An 18,462-nucleotide genomic window follows, 5' to 3' on the forward strand; every position below is an offset into this window, starting at 1 on the left:
AGGAATGCTACAATTAATGGATCACCATCTTAAAAGAAAATCGCACGTTTTCCATATTTTTTTTTTTTTTTTTTTTTTTTTGCGTTTGTTTGAATCTGAGTAGAAAATTTTAGCAATTCGCCGGCATACCCAATATTCCCATCATCAGGGTATTTGCTAATCAGAGCTTTTATCGATAAACGTTTTCCTTTTTCTTATTCACTTTTTTCTCAATTATTTATAATTGTCTACAAGTTTTTTGCGAGTTATTTGGGATCTAATAATATATTTTAAACCGATTTCAACTTTTCTAAAATGATAAACTCAGTTTTATTCACATTTGTTAAGAAATTTAAAAGTAACAGAGACAAAAAAGGCTTTAAGCAACACAATTGTGCACAATTTTCGCGGCTGAAAATTATTTATTTTTTATTTTTTTCCAAATAATATTTCTCTCTTTTCAGACAGTAAAAATGCGTATTAAAAATCATATCCATGTTTGCTATATTATGTTTTACCACTTTGAGGTTGGAATAGAGCCCAGTCATTTCACAATCACAACGATCAATTTGGACAAGAAAAAATGACGATGGTTTGCATTTTGCCTAGTGTGTTAACCTAAAGGAATGCCGAAAGTCGTCCACTGTAAGTAGCCAATGTGGTGTGTTTGGTGGAATATAAGCGGAATCATCCACTAAGAAATCATTTTAAACTGGATTTGTTACTTGTGAAATAACGGTGATGAGGGTCATCAGTGTTGGATTCCGGAGAAAAACGGCAAGCGAAAATTAAATATCAATAGCGAAGTCTACTTAGTTCAATATGACTGCATTCACGCTACAGTTGACATAAAAAGACTGAGCAACCAAAAACATCGTTTTCCACAAATATAATGAGCGTCTACAGTTGGAGCGTTGTGTCGTCGAATCTTTCGACAATAAGGACTTGGAACTGCTTCCTCTTTCAGAATATTCTTTCACAGAAATGCCTACTAACTATCATGTAAATTGATCGCTGAAAAAGTGACTCACGAACAAAGTTTTCGGTGACTTTGATGACTTGGTCTATGGAATCGACCAGCTGTCAATCTAAATGCGAAGCAATTATTGAAGTAGATGGTGAATATGCTCCGGAATAATTACATAAGGATGTTTTTGTTCAATGTTAATTTTGTTGAAAAAATACCTTAATTGTATACTAACAAAGCATCAGTAACTTTAAAAAAATCACAAAAATGTTTATAAGTAGCAGTCTTGATTTGATTTGAATGTCTCAAATTAAAATATTATTTAGAGTTATAGCTTTTCGCCTAAGAAATGATAATATTAATAGTTGGTTGCTCGTAGGTACTTGTTGTCGGCTCAGAAAAACAAAAAAGCCGATTCAATAATTAGAATTTTTTTTAGTTCGTTGTAAATCTATTTGAAAGTTAGATGTGTCAATAAACAGCAATACTTTTGTGAAAAAGACTTAGAAAATATTCTGAATATGGTTGAAGTGTAATTTCTAATAATGCTTGCTGATTCAGCCAAAGAAACGGAGAGTAAATCTATTTTAGATTTCCCTTTAGAAATTATCCTGAAAGTTCTAAGCTTTGTTGATACTAAATGTTTATATGAAGTTGTTGTTTTAACTTGTAAATTTTTCAAAAATTTGCTCAATCGTGTTGATATTCAGAAGACTATTCTCTTGATAAAGTACGAAAAGAATATTGTTTCAGATATACCTTTCATAAATGATTGGAAAACAGTATGTTATACTTATGAAAAGACCAATGACTGGAGGAATAAAAAACAGGAACATAAGTTAAGAAAGGTAAAACTAAGTGGACATTTTGCTTCAGTTGATGCAGTGCATATTATGCCATGTGGGACAATTTGTGTTTCAGGTTTAATACGTTTTATTTTTTGTCACTAATTACTGGTATCATGTATGTAAATTTATGTATGCATTTATGTATGGAATATTGAATATTGCTTGTATGTATGACTGCATATATGCATGTAGGTGGGTAAACATAAGTTTATGAAGGTGTTTACTTTTTAACATTAACATTCAATCAAATTTCTTAAAGGATCACGTGATAGGACAGCATTAGTTTGGAATTTAAAAGATTTCCTTGAAGAAGAGAGTGAAATACCATCTTGCAGCATACTGCAAGGTCATGAGGTAAAATTGAGCTATATGTGCACTTATATGCATACATATACACCTATTTTACCTTGCTAAATAATATTAATGCAATTGTTAATGTAGGGTTGGGTCTGGGCTATTGACAGTGATAAAAATTATCCAAATCAAGTGGTTACTTGTTCTTGGGATAAAACATTAAAAGTTTGGGACTTAAACTCTGATAATCATGAGTCAGTTGCTACTTATAAATATCATCCTGCAGCAGTGTTAGATATAAAGTGCCATGATAATGTTTATACAACATGTTGCTTTGATAAATCAATCAGAGTGTTTGATCCTCGATCAAATTCAGTTGTTTTGCATTCATTGCATCATCGTAGACCAGTAATTTGTGTAGATATAACAGAAAAGTATATTCTATCTGGAAGTGAAGATCAGACTATTGGCATATATGATGTGCGAGCTGGTAAATTACTAAAAAAATTGATACTTGATACACCTGTACTATGTATGAATACGGGTGTAGAGCAAGGATTTAACTACTTGAGAGTTGGTGGCAAATGTGGATCTTTAGTAGTGTTTGATATTACTGATGATAGGTTTACATTGTTAAACTCAACGGAACTTTGGGAACATTATAAACTTACTACTTTATGTAATTTTTCTGGTTGTATTGTAACTGGTTCACAAAATGGTTTTGTGAGATGCTACAATCCAGACAGATCTTCAACTCTTCTTCATAAGTTTCAGGCACACTGTGGTGAAGTTTCAGCATCATGCTCATTTGATAACCTTCTTGTTACTGGTGGTAATGATAATGCTATTGCTTGGACTTTTGAAGACATTTGAGTATTTTTAGGAACTAGTTATCCAATATTTAGCAGAATTAGATGATAAAAAATTTGTATTATTTTACATTTTTAGTTATCTAAAAACAATTATAGATAATAATTTATTGTGTGGGAGTGGGAGGAATGTTTTAGTAAAACTAAGTAAATAAAACACAAAAAAACTAATATATTGTTTATGTGCATAATCATCTGAAAACATTTAACAAATGTTTTCAGATGATTATGCACATGTTTCTTTCATTTGGAGAAGGATGTTTTAAATTTAGAAGAGAAAGTTTCTCAAAATGTTCATTTGCTAAATAGTTTTTGATATTGTACTTTCATTTCTCACTTTTTACATTAAATTTAATTTTGTTCTTCTTTTGGAGGAGGAAGAGGAAACAATTATCAGCACTATCATAAAAAAGTCATCACATTCACTGAGTATCTTTATGTTTACGTTAAAGGGAGTGTTTTCAAATCGCTTGAAATTTTTATTCGTTCATTGCAAATCCTTTGTAATTTTAGATAATTTATTTTTTCCCATCATTGTTTGCAGTTGTCAAGTACACAAATATTTTTGCATAACCATCTGAATACTGATAATTTAAATTTTTATTGTTATAATTCTTTAGATATGTGATATGCATGGTATATAGTGTATGATGTTCTAACTACAATTTACTATTCATAGGTATTTGTAATTTTTTCTCCACTAAAATATCAAAATTCGTTTTAATTAGTTGTCAGAATATTGATTTCTTTAAAACAAAAATTGGTAGAAGTAAAAAAATAATTGCTCTTTTTGTTGCAATATATCCAAAAAAGTTATTGGGCTATTTTTCATACATTAGAAATGCAGTTAAATTGCCTCTGGTCAATCACTCTTCGACTAATCCTACCCTAAATACCGTAATTTTGCTTATTTACAAACCCATATAAGTTAAAATGAACATAATTGCTCATTCAAATTATTATGTTCTGTTGTTTATTCTGAGCAAAATATGGCAGAAATTGGATTTTTGAAAGGAATCAACTTTGTGGGTGTTAAATCTTTTTGCAAGGATCCCATTCATTGCTTATAATTTTTGCAGCCTTATTAAAGTCTTTCGGTACCGAAGAAACTCTGGAGCATAAAATATAGCAATCATGAAGCAAATTTAAAGACTAGAATCTGCCGGTCTTTCTTCAAATAGATAACTTGTGATATCATATCCAAAATCAAGAGATACAAAGGATCTGCCAAAAATCTCACTTCATGGCACGTTCCTGGCTGATAAATCTCGAAATATTTTAGCTTGTATGACTGACTATTAAGATAAAAAGCTAGGTATTTCACAAGATGCTTGTAATTCCATCGGGGGAAAATTTTATATTCTAGTGTAAATTTAATGCAGGTCTTGGCGAAATTATCATTAACACTCTTGAAAGGTTTTTATTTACTGCTGAATATTGATAATCAAAGTAGTCCATTTATTTTATGACAAGACTTTTATTTTCCTGTTATTTACAGTTGTATTAATCTTTAAATCAATCTTTGTTAATGTTTACCTTTTATCTTCATTAATAATTTAGTATCTTAGAACTGTTATTGTTAAATCTTGTAGCTTAATTAGTATTTTTATATTTGCTAGTTGTGATTGCAATAGTTATTATTCTTTACATGAAACTAAATGTTAAGAATTTTCTCTGTAAAAAATTTTAAGTTCAACAGTGTTTATTGAAGCTTCACAACGCCTTCGCAAATGGCGGACGTAACGGGTGGTTGGAATGTTTTGGAATAAAGATAACGGGTGATAACATTTAAATTGATTTGCAGTTTTAGACTAATTTCTTGACACCACGATCAATTCGAAACATTGCAAATACATTTAAAATATTGCAAATTTTCTCCTCTTTAAGAAAACATATAATTTATCTTTAAATTTTTACTAATTGAAAAAATAAAAGATTTCTCAGTCAGAGACCTAAAGAAAGCGTGTGTACGAGTTTTGTAAAACGCATAAAGGTAAAGGGCAAAAAGTCACTGCTGTCCATTTTATGGCAGAATTTGTACCAAAATCAACTATTTATTATACAGTAAGACCTACAGAAAGCGGAGCCAGACGTCAAAAAGTAATAGGAAGTAGTTGTAAACCCAAAATGATAACCAAAAAGAATGTCAAGTGCTTAAAGGATATGTTTGACTACAAGGATGGAGTTTGTCAAAGACAAGCAGCCCGTTAGTTCGATTGCAGCCATTATGCTGGCATTAGTAAAATCGCTAGCAACAAAGACCCGTTCGAGAAAAAAATGATTTCAAGCCGTACTGACTTTTAGAAAGCATTAGCAAAAACAAAATTAAGCTTTTATCTTAGATCATCTTATTTTACTTTAGATCATACTAGCATTAATGGTAACAACAAGCTATACACAAGTTATATAAATGACACCTCTACAAACGTAAAATACAAGCCTGTTGCTAAATTTGATAAGAATTTGCTTGTCTGAATATGTTTTTCAAAAAATGGAACGTCGATGCCTTTATTCGCTCCAAGCGTCTTCATTTAAATTTAATCTTAATTTTGAAGCGAGTTAAGAACTTTCAAGGACTGGTCAAATTAAATGTTATCATCCGTTAATACGTTTATTTCTACATCATTTTTATTTTCTAATTATTTCATCAAACATACACTGACACAACGAATAAATCTGAGTATACACAAAGTGGAAAAAGGTCCTCAATTTTCAATTTTTCTTTGACAACCTTCCTTCACTATGATTTTGACGAGTTTTTAACGAATATCTTTCATTATTTTTTGGAAGATATTTAAATCAACTTTTTCAATTGTCTCAATTCAATTGGCTAAATGTTCTTTATTCCCATTTTAGTAATGAGCATCATTATGATGTTCGTTGATAAAACGGCAATCATCATTATGATATTTATTGATAAGATGATGGTAAAATTTAAAAAAATTAAATCTAATGAAAATCATTTTCAGAGTTAAAATTTAAACTAACAAAAACAGTTATATCCCTGAAAACTACCCTTTTTCTGCACCTTTTAAAGATAGCAGTGAAATTTGAGGCATACGCCCTAATCTGTAACTAAAAACCACTTAACGATCTATGTGACAAATGGATACACAAAATGTAATCTAGTTGATAAACTGATATGAAAAGGTCAAAAGTTGATACTGCCTTATCTGTTCAAAAACATTCCTTTCTTTAATATTAGTGATCTTTAGCCATCTTTTGCACATGAGCACGAAAGTCACTGGAATTTAAACTGGTAAATAATCTTGTAATGTAGTTTTAGCGACAAAATCCGAAATTTTTTACTATACATAATCATATAATAATTACTCGTTTGACTTTTTTCGAATTCTAATTTATTGAATTCCAAATGAGTGAATGGAAACGAAAGTAGGCATTTACAAAATGCATCTATGCTACATTTATTTCAATATTTTTAAAAAAATCATTTAGTAAAATCATTACTGTAAATCATTATTGTAATCATTATTGTAAGTGCTCATGTGGAGATATAATACTTTATCTTTATGTAAACATATCCTTATCATATTAACGAATTAAAAATCTTTTTAGCATCTTTTGGTATTTTGGCCGATTATTTGGATTACTAAACCTAACCTGCAAGATATAGATGCGTTTGTAATGTTAATTTAGATGGATGTATATTTGTTCACACTCCAGGTAATACCATATAGGGTGTGGTTTGATGTATACCAAATCTAGCCTCTTTTAACATCATTGCTGTCTTGATCCTACTTAAAAGTAAATAACTTGAATCTATACTTATTGAAGTAATAAATTACAAAATAAGGAACCTAATAGTTGGTTTTTCGTCATAGATTAGTGTGTCCATTTGAATTTCTTGATCATTGTTTATATCCACTAAGCTAAAACAAAAAAAACTAATGGCAATGGTAGGTTTTAACTTTGACATGTTCAAGTATAACACATCCAATGAAGTTTCACATTTTTTAGAACCAATTTTTTTTCTTTACAGCCTACACACATAACCACTTGTTCTGAGACAGGACTTGATAATATTTTTCTAAATATTTATTCTTTTGAAATCATTTCAGGCAACCTTACTGCTTCAAAATCTGATCATTTGCTCAATTTATAATAATGCTAAATACCAAAACGCAAACTTTATCTGAACCTATTGAAAGGAGGTGCTCTAAAAACTTTAAAAAAGCTGAATTTATCTAAGATATTCCAAATGTTGAATGGTATGACCATACAAAAGACCATAAATAAGGCTATAACGATATAAAACAGTTGATAAACTTTACGCCGAATAAACTTTTTTTTTTGTCTAACTACAATACTCATCAATAGCAAATGTGAAACAAATCCTAAATCTCCAGTTATTTAAATTTTTTTATTGAGATTGCTTCAAAGTTTTTCAACGGAATTCCAAACTCTAGTTCAACTTTCACAAGTTGCTGGCCAATCCTAAACCGGTTTTTTTTTATATTCAATTAATAACAAAAGAGAAAACTGTTAGATGTATAAATTCCACTTGTATAAAAACTAAGAATATTGGACTAAACGGTCTTCCAACACAACTTCCTAAACTGGTGTCAGGAACTTTACATAAACCACTTTAAAATAATTCATTTCACAAAGAGAGTGGAGCTTAAGGCATCAACAATCGTCCTTAGTAGAACTAGTTATAAATATAAACGCTAGCTTAGTTTTCGTAAAAAATATTCCACGGCTAACGCTTTTATCGAAATTACAGAAAGCATAGAGCTGCTGTTAATAATGGGAAATTTGCTTGTGATATTTTTATTGATTTACAAAAAGCTTTTAACAACGTAGACTATGACATTCTCCTATCAAAACTTAAGTCACATAGTAGCGGTCAAAAGTATTTTTACTATCAGTTTTTAACAACTTTTTAATTGAAGATTTTTAAAACCTTTTTTTCTGTGGAAGGTACACTCATACAAATATACTTTAAATTTTGTTTTAACAAGTAATTGCATTCAGTTGGTAGGATGTTTTAGAGAAAGCGGGTTCAAAAGTGTTTTTACTTTTAATTTTTCATGTATATATATATATATATATATATATATATATATATATATATATATATATATATATACATAGCAGCTGAGAGAAATTTCGGGCCCCGTGGAGCATATTTTGAAACCCTATACAGGCTCAGCGATACCTTAGAATAGCGCAATCTGATTCGTTGGTTTTGAAAGAGAGACTTACGCGCGTTTGATAAAAGTAAAATAAATTTCGTTAAACAAAACAATTATTTTGTTTTTTTTTAATATATACGAATTTAGAATTAAATAAACATAAACAAGTTAATTAGCTAAGTAACTTTAATAAAAAAGAACTGCATCGTAGTTATAATGAAGTACATATAGATATATTATATATGGATGCATATATATATATATTTTTTTTTGATATAATAACTATTTTTATGTATTATCAAATTTAATGTTTGCTATATTATATAATATAGTTTATCAATATAATAATTATTATTACTTTGTCAATATAATATATGTAATAACAATTTTATTAATATATATATATATATATATATATATATATATATATATATATATATATATATATATATATATATATATATATATATATATATATATATATATATATATATATATAAAGACCACACTAGAACGATCAGTCACACTTTTGCTGTTTTGAGAAAATCAATTATTAAGATTCAAAATATCATGTAGTTCAATTATGTTGTTTAAAAAACCATAACTCAATACTCCAATTGTTTTTCAATTAGTCACTTCAGGCAGACAAAGTATGAATAGAGGGCTACAGTAAAAGGGCAATAACTCAAAAAAATCAAATTTGTTACTCTGATCGTTCATCCAGTGTGGTCTTCATATATATATGTATATACATATATATATATGTGTGTGTGTGTGTGTGTGTGTGTGTGTGTGTGTGTGTGTGTGTGTGTGTGTGTGTGTGTGTGTGTGTGTGTGTGTATACATAAAATATGACCAGTTCAAATGCAGCAACTCATTAATAATTTATATAAGGGTTACTATCATATATTTAATAACAATTTAATGTCCTTTTCCATGTGATTTTGCATTTGCTGCATTACTATTTATATTTTTCCCCAAGTTTCTCTCTTTTTTTCTTCTTTTTATTTTATCTCCATTAGGAGGACGACCAACAGCTACTCTTTTTAGACTGCGTGATTTTGCATGGGTTCGTCTGCCAACTGAACTTGGTTGTATTTTAATTATATTTTTACTCTTTACAGTGGCATATACACTTCTTTTAATACATAACAGTGTATCTACAGCTTTAGGGATGCTAAGAACACTTTTTAACTTGGTATTAATTTTTGCTACAGATGTTATTGCTAAACTGTTATCTGCACACAAATTTTCTAATCGCTTCATTTGCATGTAAAATTATGACCATACTGTTTGTTGTTGATTACAATCAAAGTCTTTCACAATTGAATTTATTAGTGTATTTTCTGCTGGTGAAAGAGAATTAGTTTCAAATGTAGTAATTGGATTACTCAGCTGAGACAAATTGTGTTGTGTCTCTTTGTACACATTCATTTCCATTAAAGAGAGAAAAAACTCAGGTGGAGGACAGTCTTCTCCAAGTGCTAAAACTCCCAACTTATATCTGCATTCTGGGGTTGTAGCCGGAGAATTTGGAAAAATTCCACCATAAGTTTCTTGAACCATGGCTTGATGTTTGCAAAAAGCACCAAATTGCCCAATACAACAGGAGCATAAACCTACTTCTATGTTTACTTCGTATTCTAGTTCCAGTGGTTTTTTAACACTTTTCACAGTGTAACAGTTACTAACACCATCAATCGGTTGAATGTAATCATGGAAGTTAATCTTAAGTTTTTTAAGAATTTTTTTAGATGCAGAAGGTACTCTATTATGAGCAAATTCTAAAGGTCTATCTTGACAATATACCTCCCACACAAAGCATATATAGTCAACAAGAGCAACAATGTTGAATGCTTTGCAACGTTGGAGAACAATGTCTTTTATAATCCTTAGAGTCGCCTCAGAGTAGTTATTTGTATGATGCCCTCTAGTAATAAACTTTTTTCTATCAAATGATGTCCATTCTTCTCGCCTTTTAAAAAATTTTTTGAATCGTTCAATAAATTTAACATGATTGCAATTTAGAATGCTGTTAACAGTAATGGTTAAGTCTTCCTCAGTCAAAGCATAGACTACCTATAAAATAAATTATTATAAGTGAGTCCTATATGTATATATATTGACTGGAAAAACCATTTTAGGGGAGTAAAATGGTTTACAGGAGTAATTTATAGCTCTGGCAAAAGTTTTTTTTTTTTCTCTTAAAAGTATAATTATCATTTTAACTAAAATGAAAAACTCAAAGTCAAAAAAAAATATTTATATATATGTTCAACCCTCGGAATTAGGGTCGGTATTCGGCAATGCCGACCTAACTGCCGACCTAACTGCCGACCTGAAAGCGTTTGAGGTCGGCAAAAAATTGCCGACCTCGTTTCTATGTTTTATGGTCAGACCTTTGTATCAAATAATTTTTGCCGACCTCAAAAAGATTGAGGTCGGCAAATTATTGCCGACCTTATTTTTCCTAATTCCGAGGGTTGTATGTTATTTTAATATTTTTATATAGATATATATTTTAATATTTTTATGTATATATATTTTAATTTTTTTATGTATATATATATATATTACTTTAATATATATATGTGTATAAAAGATTTATACATCGCTCATGTATATATGTGTGTGTGTGTATAAAAGAAATATAAACTGCCTATGTGTGTGTAAATATATATATATATATATACACACACACACACACACACACACACACACACACACACACACACAAATATAATTAAAACATTTCTTATACAATGATACCTTTCTAAATAGATTCACAAGTATTTGCCTATCTTTAGCATGAACACTATTTTCTTTTTTCAAAAGCCAGTTCCACTCAGCCTGTGCTACATGAAACTGACAAAGTAACTGATGAGTACCTGGCCATACCACTTTTATAGCATCTTTCTCGACTTTACTGTCGTCAGTCATTGCTAAATCTGGATACTATTATAAAACCAACAAAGTTCATTTTCATTCTACTTTTTAAGTTAAAAAAATTCTATTAAGTTGAGAATTATTAGAAAACAAAGAGTATTGTTAAAGATCAAGAAACGGTTGACTGAAGACTTGAAAAGTTGTGGAGCAGTGACCATGATAGTATTTTTGTAAAGTAAAACTTAAGCTCTCAGACTTGACTCTTCATTCAGCAAAGTTGCATCCTTTTACTTTATCTGTCTCTACTCTTGGATGCTTTTTTTTAGTTTTTAGTTTTGTTTTTTTTGTTGATAACAAGTAAAAGTTAATAAACCGTTGGGTCTTAATAGACATGGGGCGTGTTGAAAAAATTTTTAAAAATTATTAAACATTCCTTGTATAAAGCATTTAAGACTTCTGTAAAACTTTATATCATTCTTTGTTTTCCCCGCACTTCAAAGCTTTGGAACTCTCTTCTATCTTCATGTTCTACTAAACCCTACAACCATAAACTTTTAAAATCTTCTGTTGACCGTTTCTTTGCTCTATTTACACTATTTTAATAACTTCCAACTTAATAGTGGTTGCTTGCAGCCTTGTTGGGAGTAAATTAGTTTTAAAAAAAAAAGTTATTTAATGAAGATTAAAATGAGATATAAGAAATTTGGTGAACAATTACTCAAAAACTTTACTAAAAAAAGAGAGTAATAAGCTATAATATTTCATTGTAATTTTATAAAATCTCTAGACTTTTAAAATATTTTATAATTGATAATCGTAACAAAGAAAACAACAATTAATTCTTATATAATACTGTTAAATGTTCTACCGATTGTCCTACAAATAATCCAGCATATGTTTCTTTAAGTAGACTAAATGCAAGAGTATAGGAAGCTGTACATTGTCCATTATGTATCAAAACACTTAATGGAACTGCACCTGCTGATGTTGCTGTAAGGATAACTGTTGTTGTGGAGCATGTAGAGTCAACGCTACTTGTTGAATCAATAAAAACTATTTCTCTAGAAGTTTCCATTTTCTGAGCACGACGCATTATTGGTGTTGCTATAACAACTGCCCAAAGGTCACCTTGAGTTTTTATATGTACTTCATGTCCTTAAAAAAAGTTAATGTTAAAAGTATTACAAGTATTTAATGATAACATGATCTTCTTATGTATTTATTTAAATATATGATTATTGGCAAAAGAAGTCTTCTGGCAACCTCATTTTGTTGAATTTATAGTTTTTAGTTTATCATATTTATGTAGAAAAAAGTACTAATAAATGGAAATTTTGTTGAACACTTTTTTTTACTAAAAAATTGGTATACATATTCTTAGGGTAATGTTACTTATGTTTAATTAACTTAAAATTTTAATTGAAAAATAAAAATAGATGCTTGCAAGGTATCAAAAAGCACAATTGACCTGATTAATGTTAGAAACATTGAAAATAAGAGATTACACCAACAAAAAGTTAATTGGAGGGAAAAAATATTAGCCACTATCACCTGCTGCAAAATTGGCATTAAAGAATCAGCAGTATGTTTTAAAATAGCTTTAATTTTAGTATTTTAAGAACTCAATTAGCTGAATTGTATTTACACAAACCTAAAAAAAAAATTTAATATTATAAAATGTTTTTGGCAAGTTTAATTGCATTATCTTTTATTCCTTTGAATTTGTTTAATAAAAAAATAATAAACTTTTTAGCATTAGATAAGACATTTGGCCAAGTACCCTAACGAATAAAACTACCTTGTTTTTTGTAAAATTCCGTATCGATAAAAGATCTCAGTTTACCAATAGAATCAGTGACAGCGCCGTAATGTTCTGCAGTATACTTGCGATGCCAATAATAAACTTGATTTAGTGTAGGATTTTCTCTAGCATCTGCTGCCTTTTGCTTACTAGCTTTACCATATTTAATCGAAAGTTTTTTTCGATGAATACGTCGCGCTTCGCCTGGTGTCATATCATTAGAGAAATATTCGTTAAAAGTTTCCTAAAATGTTAAAAACTCGATTTTACTTATTACTGGTTTCTAACGTTTATCTATTAAAATGGGATAGTTAGTTTATATTTCATAGTTAACTATTTTCCTTTATTACATGTTTTTTTAAACAATATTTTTACAAACAGTTTCAATAACGTAAAGATTTACTTTCGGAATGCTCCAAATTTAAGGACTTCAGAATACTCCTTAAAATGTGTTTCATATATATATTATATTCATATATAAGTATTTCATATATATGGTATACAGAGAAAAAAGGTTACCTGTAATCCATTTTCGCTTTGAAGAAAACGTAGTGCATCAGCAGAATTAATGTTATGATTGTGCGTATTAAAAACTTTGACAACACACGCAAGAGGTTCTGTTCTGCATAAAAGTGTCGTTTTTCTTAGTTGAGCAGTTCACCTTTTTAACTTTAACATCCACTTTTAACGGACAGTTGGTGTTACGGTAACTTTTTTCTTTTAATTTGTTTTTGTTATTATGTTGACATAGCCAAATCTTATGAAACTGAAATCTATTTAAATAATACTATATATATTTATTTAGAAAATCATATTCACATTAAGTATATTATAAAAGGACTCAATAACGCTATAAAAAATCATTAACCAAATGTTTTTTATACGTATCATTGAACAATTTTGGGGTACTTTTTTTCAAACATTAATGGTGACTTCTTTGACTATTTTTTGACATTAATTTTTGACTTATTTGACATTAATGCTGGCTAACAATTTTTGATAACGCATTTTAATATAATTATGATTACTATAAATTATGCTAACAGAAATTAACTTGCCTCTTGGGATGAAGATTTCGTTGAATAATAAATTTCGTGTTGTTTGCAGCTCCAAATTTTTCCATCCATTCCTCTGCTGCTTTATCCGAACTAACACTAATTCTTAACTCAAGAAAATTTTCAGTATCTAGAACAACTTCAGTTATATAGCCATCTGGATAAATAAAATTCATCGTTGTAAATTTTCCTGTTACTAAAGTTTAGAATCATATATAAATTAAATTTTTTATTAAATTATAGGTAATCATTTCTAAAAAGAAACTCATATACAAAAAGTTAAAAAAAACTTTATTTAATTAATAAGCTGCGTTAATAAGTGGGCACACGTTGTCATATTTGTGACGTCTTAAAGACATTTTTACGACACTTGTCGACTGACAATATTATAGGGTGTCTGTTAATATGTTAAGATGGGCTTCCGTGATTTTTTTCTGATCACTAGGGGCTGTTTGCAAGTTATGCCACGCTGAGTTAACATTATAAATAGAAATAGGAGATAATTATCTCTCTCGCACAGAGCCATATTGATTATAAAGCATAATGAAGAGCGAGTTTTCCTGATTTCTCCAAAATTTAACCCTATTTCCATAAATTTTATGAAGTTAAAAAATTACCCACTCAAAATTGAAAAAGTTTCTGCTCTACCATTAAATAAGTTAAAAAGTTAAATTTTTTCGATTTTTGTGAAATATTATCAGAAATGTAAGTTTAAAAACGTAAAATTTTCAAGTATTTTGGGTTACTACGGTTGCTTAACTTAAGATAACTTGTTTAGCAACGGTTGCTAAATGGCAATTTTCTAAGAACTTTTTGAAATTTAAACTTATAAAATAAAACAGATACTTGTAGCCTAAAGGGTAATATAACTAATTTTAAATAATTGTTTTATCTTAATGATAAGATTTTTGTTATTGTTAACCTTTATTTGGATTTTTTAGAAAACTTTGAATTGAAAAATTTACTTTTAGTGCTCACCGTTTTCCAAAATTTTTAAGATGTTGTCGACAAAACGCTTTAAAATTTTCCCAAAAGTTTAAGAATGGGTATGAATACATTTCGAACGTCAATCAAACATTCGCAACTAATAGAATTTTTTATAATAATTTTTAGGCGAAAAATAAAAATGTTGTCATTGATGAATCATAACTATGAGTAGAATTTATATCCAACTTTGGTTTTAGGTTCAAATAGTTATTTGTCCTTTTATTAATATACCCTAAAGATTTCAGTTCAAAAGCTTTATTAGTTGCTGCCTTTTTTTGCCCTTTATCTAATAAATTCTGCGCAAGGGCAATGAATTCGATCATTTTTTTAATTGCTGACTCAGCAAATTAAAGTGAAAAAGCTTGTCTCAAGAACATAAATATTTTAAGATTACATCAATATTAAAGATTGAAATTTAGCACAATGGTAATATAATAGTGTAACTTGTGCTTGAACCAAAAATATTTAAAAAGAATTTAAACGATTTAAAATGGCAGAAATATTAGTAAAAAAAAACATTTTTAGCAATAAAACACTCAGCTAATCAAGTTGTATAGTTGCAAATCAAGTCTTTTTTGTTGTTGTTGCAAGTGTAGTCGCAAATCAAGTCTTTTTTTTTGGTTCAGGCACTAAAAATTTAAAATAAAATAATGATTTTTTGAGATATTATTGTTTTCCTACAGCTACGAGTGAATAAAAAGAAACTGAGAAAAATCAATTTTAAAATTCAAAGTCATGTACACTACTCAGTTAAATCATCAAAAATCACTAACACAAAAAATCTTTTGCAGTTTTATTTTTTAAAAAAGATATTTCCTATTGAATTCTACAAGGTTCAATTGTCTAAATAATATTTTTTCAAACTTTTCACCAAAATAATGCCAGGATACCACCTTAACCAGGCCTGCACTTAGCATGTCGCCCATATTGTGCAATATTCAAAAAGCACTTCAATTTTTATTAAGTATGCCATCATACATATTGTATGATTAACACATGCAATATATGGAAACTGCAAAGGAATATGTAAAGTATTTTCACATTTGCAATGTGAAAATACTTTACATATTGATACCATTAAATTATTTTTACTGATGATATTAGCCAAAAAAGGAAAACACTGAAAAAAATATAACATTACTATAATACAAAATAATATAAAACTGAGTAAAAATTTCTAAATAATTTACAATTTTTTGTTTTTCAAAGTATTTAAAAAAATTTTTATTATACAATTATTTCATAAGATCTGAGTATGAGATAATAGCAAGGTTACTTAGTCGGTTCTGCAGCATGATTTTCACAAATTAGACTTTAATTTGAGTTTCGAAAGTGAGGATAAACCAGTGTTGCTATTTGATAACAAAAAACAAAATTCTGACATTAATGAATGTCAAATAGTAGTAATAATAGCCACCAAAAAAGCAAATAAACAACTCATGAAGTTAACTGATAGATGTCACTGTTTTTGGTTGCAACCACATACAAGTAGCAAAGGATACAATTATAATTGATAATATATCATGATAAAAATAACAATCACAATTTCTATTTTTATTGAAATGTTATAACTGACAGTTGGCATCTGAAAACAAAAATTATACTTATATCATATTGTCAATAAAATATAATACCATATACTATATAAATTAAATATATTGTAAAACTTCTTATATTAAGGATATTTAAAAATAGTAAATACTAAGCATGTAAATTAAACACATGAAAAACTCAAAAATAATAATGAAAGAGTGACAATAAAAGGAGTATTATAATAAGCCACTGCCAGCTTCAAGATTTAACAAGAATCACCCTGGAATTCGTTCTTATACTATAAATATATAGACTAAAAGGAAAATAAACTTGCAAAAGTTAATAATCTTTTAGGGATATCAATTTAAGTAAATTTGTAATCACATAACTTAGGGACGAGGGGCGTTATAATTTATAATATCGAAACTTAGTAATTATAATAACAAAGTCATAGTTTGCAGTAACTTTTGTTTTAACTGGATTGCTGGTTTTTTATACTTTTTTTTTTAACATTAGAAATAATGTATTATGTGAACAAACTATTACTTAATATAAGTTATAACTATTACTAAATATACTTTTGTTTTAAGATTAATATTTGTTTATTAGGAACTAATTTTCTTACTATTGTGATAATCTTTAATTTATTATCATTATTATCTTTAATAATTGAGTTTTATTATTTGAAATAGAAGGCTACACTTTTTTTTGAGTTTAAAAATTAAAAGAATTGAGGAGATTTTAAAGGACTTTTCAGGAGATTTTACCAAAAAACTTGGAAAAATGAAAACAAAAAATTAGGATTATTTATGAGGATTTTAAAAGTTTTTTAACTGAACTTAAATATTATTCAACAATTTTAATTAAAAATTTGAAAGTTAAAGTTGAATGTTCGAAAGTAAACTTTAAGTTCAAGCTTAAATTAGTAGATTGTAGGAGTATTTATGAAAATCAAGTATATTTCAGGAGAATTTAGATCTTTTATTAAGAGAAATGACCACCCTGAATTGAGATTGAAATTGTTAGTTATTATTAATAATAAAATTTATTGTTATACTATATAATTATACTTCTTCGTATTTATTAGTTCTTATCATTAAGAATAAAATAAACTATAATCATATTATCAAATACAATAATCATACCTGACAGATCAATCTGATTGATCAAAGCACTTAAGAAGTTATTTTAATGATTAGAATAACTTTTTAAGCAAATTCTTCTTAATAAGAATAAGTTAATTTCATTAAAAAGAATAATAAACTTTGAACATTTGATTTTGTAGATTTCTTTTGATTAATTAATTTATCATTTGGATTTTTACAACAAAAAAAAACTGCAACACTCGCCAAGATTTCACTAGACTTGCTGTCTTGAAAAACAATATAATACTTTACGCTTAAAAACTACTTGCCAAACAGTACTGCTTATTTCAAAAATTCTGAAGCATGGCATATGTTTTCTTTTTTTAAACAAACGCGCGTAAAACTCTCTTTCAAAACCAACGAATCAGATTGCGCTATTCTAAGGTATCGCTGAGCCTGTATAGGGTTTCAAAATATGCCCCCGGGGAAGATTTCCTAAGGGGCCCTCATTATGAATAATTATATACCCAGGACCAAAAGAAGTGTGCTCTGTTCATTGAAAATTAAAAATATAAGTTAATTAAATCTTTTAAAAGTCAAAACTATTTAAATCTTTTAAAAATTACTTTAAAAAATTATTTGCACCTACACGGGGCCCCGGGAATCTTCCCCGTCCACCCCCCCCCCTCTCGGTGCCATGTATATATATATACCTATATTTGCAAATAGGTTTTTAGCAAACTTCATTAAAAATTAAAACCACAAAACTCTAACACCCAACACTATTTGATGCCTTGGGTAATAGAACTTTGTTTTTACTTATGTATTTATGATTGGTATCTTATCTAAACAAGATAAACAAAGAAGAAACTAATCATAAATGCATAAATAAAAACAGAAAATAAAAGGAATTTTTAGGAATTTGTTTACATAGAAGACTTCACTTCGGGTGGCTGTTGTGTATGTTTATAATTTCTCTCGTTTTCTTTTATTATGTTAGTT

General features: G+C 28.4%; 3 protein-coding genes across 3 annotated transcripts in view; 1 reads left to right on the forward strand and 2 right to left on the reverse strand.

Annotated features, from left to right (window-relative positions):
* The window catches only part of LOC149891668 (E3 SUMO-protein ligase ZBED1-like), a 588,790-nt gene that overhangs the window by 399,880 nt on the left and 170,448 nt on the right, over positions 1-18,462 (reverse strand). The gene's annotated exons all lie outside the window — the stretch shown is intronic.
* LOC145191909 (F-box/WD repeat-containing protein 9-like) lies at positions 1,070-3,678 on the forward strand. Its single transcript, XM_080069043.2, has 3 exons — positions 1,070-1,867; positions 2,054-2,148; positions 2,236-3,678. Exons 1-3 carry the CDS (start codon positions 1,492-1,494, stop codon positions 2,959-2,961), a joined length of 1,197 nt encoding a protein of 398 aa, XP_079925169.2. The 5' UTR covers positions 1,070-1,491; the 3' UTR covers positions 2,962-3,678.
* LOC149891687 (uncharacterized) lies at positions 9,104-16,436 on the reverse strand. Its single transcript, XM_090079775.1, has 7 exons — positions 16,119-16,436; positions 13,859-15,471; positions 13,320-13,573; positions 12,798-13,044; positions 11,868-12,154; positions 10,883-11,068; positions 9,104-10,192 (listed from the first exon to the last, which is right to left on the reverse strand). The coding sequence occupies exons 4-7, from the start codon at positions 13,012-13,014 to the stop codon at positions 9,392-9,394; spliced, it is 1,491 nt and encodes a 496-aa protein (XP_089935901.1). The 5' UTR covers positions 13,015-13,044; positions 13,320-13,573; positions 13,859-15,471; positions 16,119-16,436; the 3' UTR covers positions 9,104-9,391.

This window comes from Hydra viridissima, unplaced genomic scaffold, assembly GCF_058129835.1.
Source record: "Hydra viridissima isolate aposymbiotic clone 2 unplaced genomic scaffold, HvirCarnegie_v1 scaffold_2, whole genome shotgun sequence".
In the NCBI taxonomy this organism is placed as follows: Eukaryota; Metazoa; Cnidaria; class Hydrozoa; order Anthoathecata; family Hydridae; genus Hydra; species Hydra viridissima.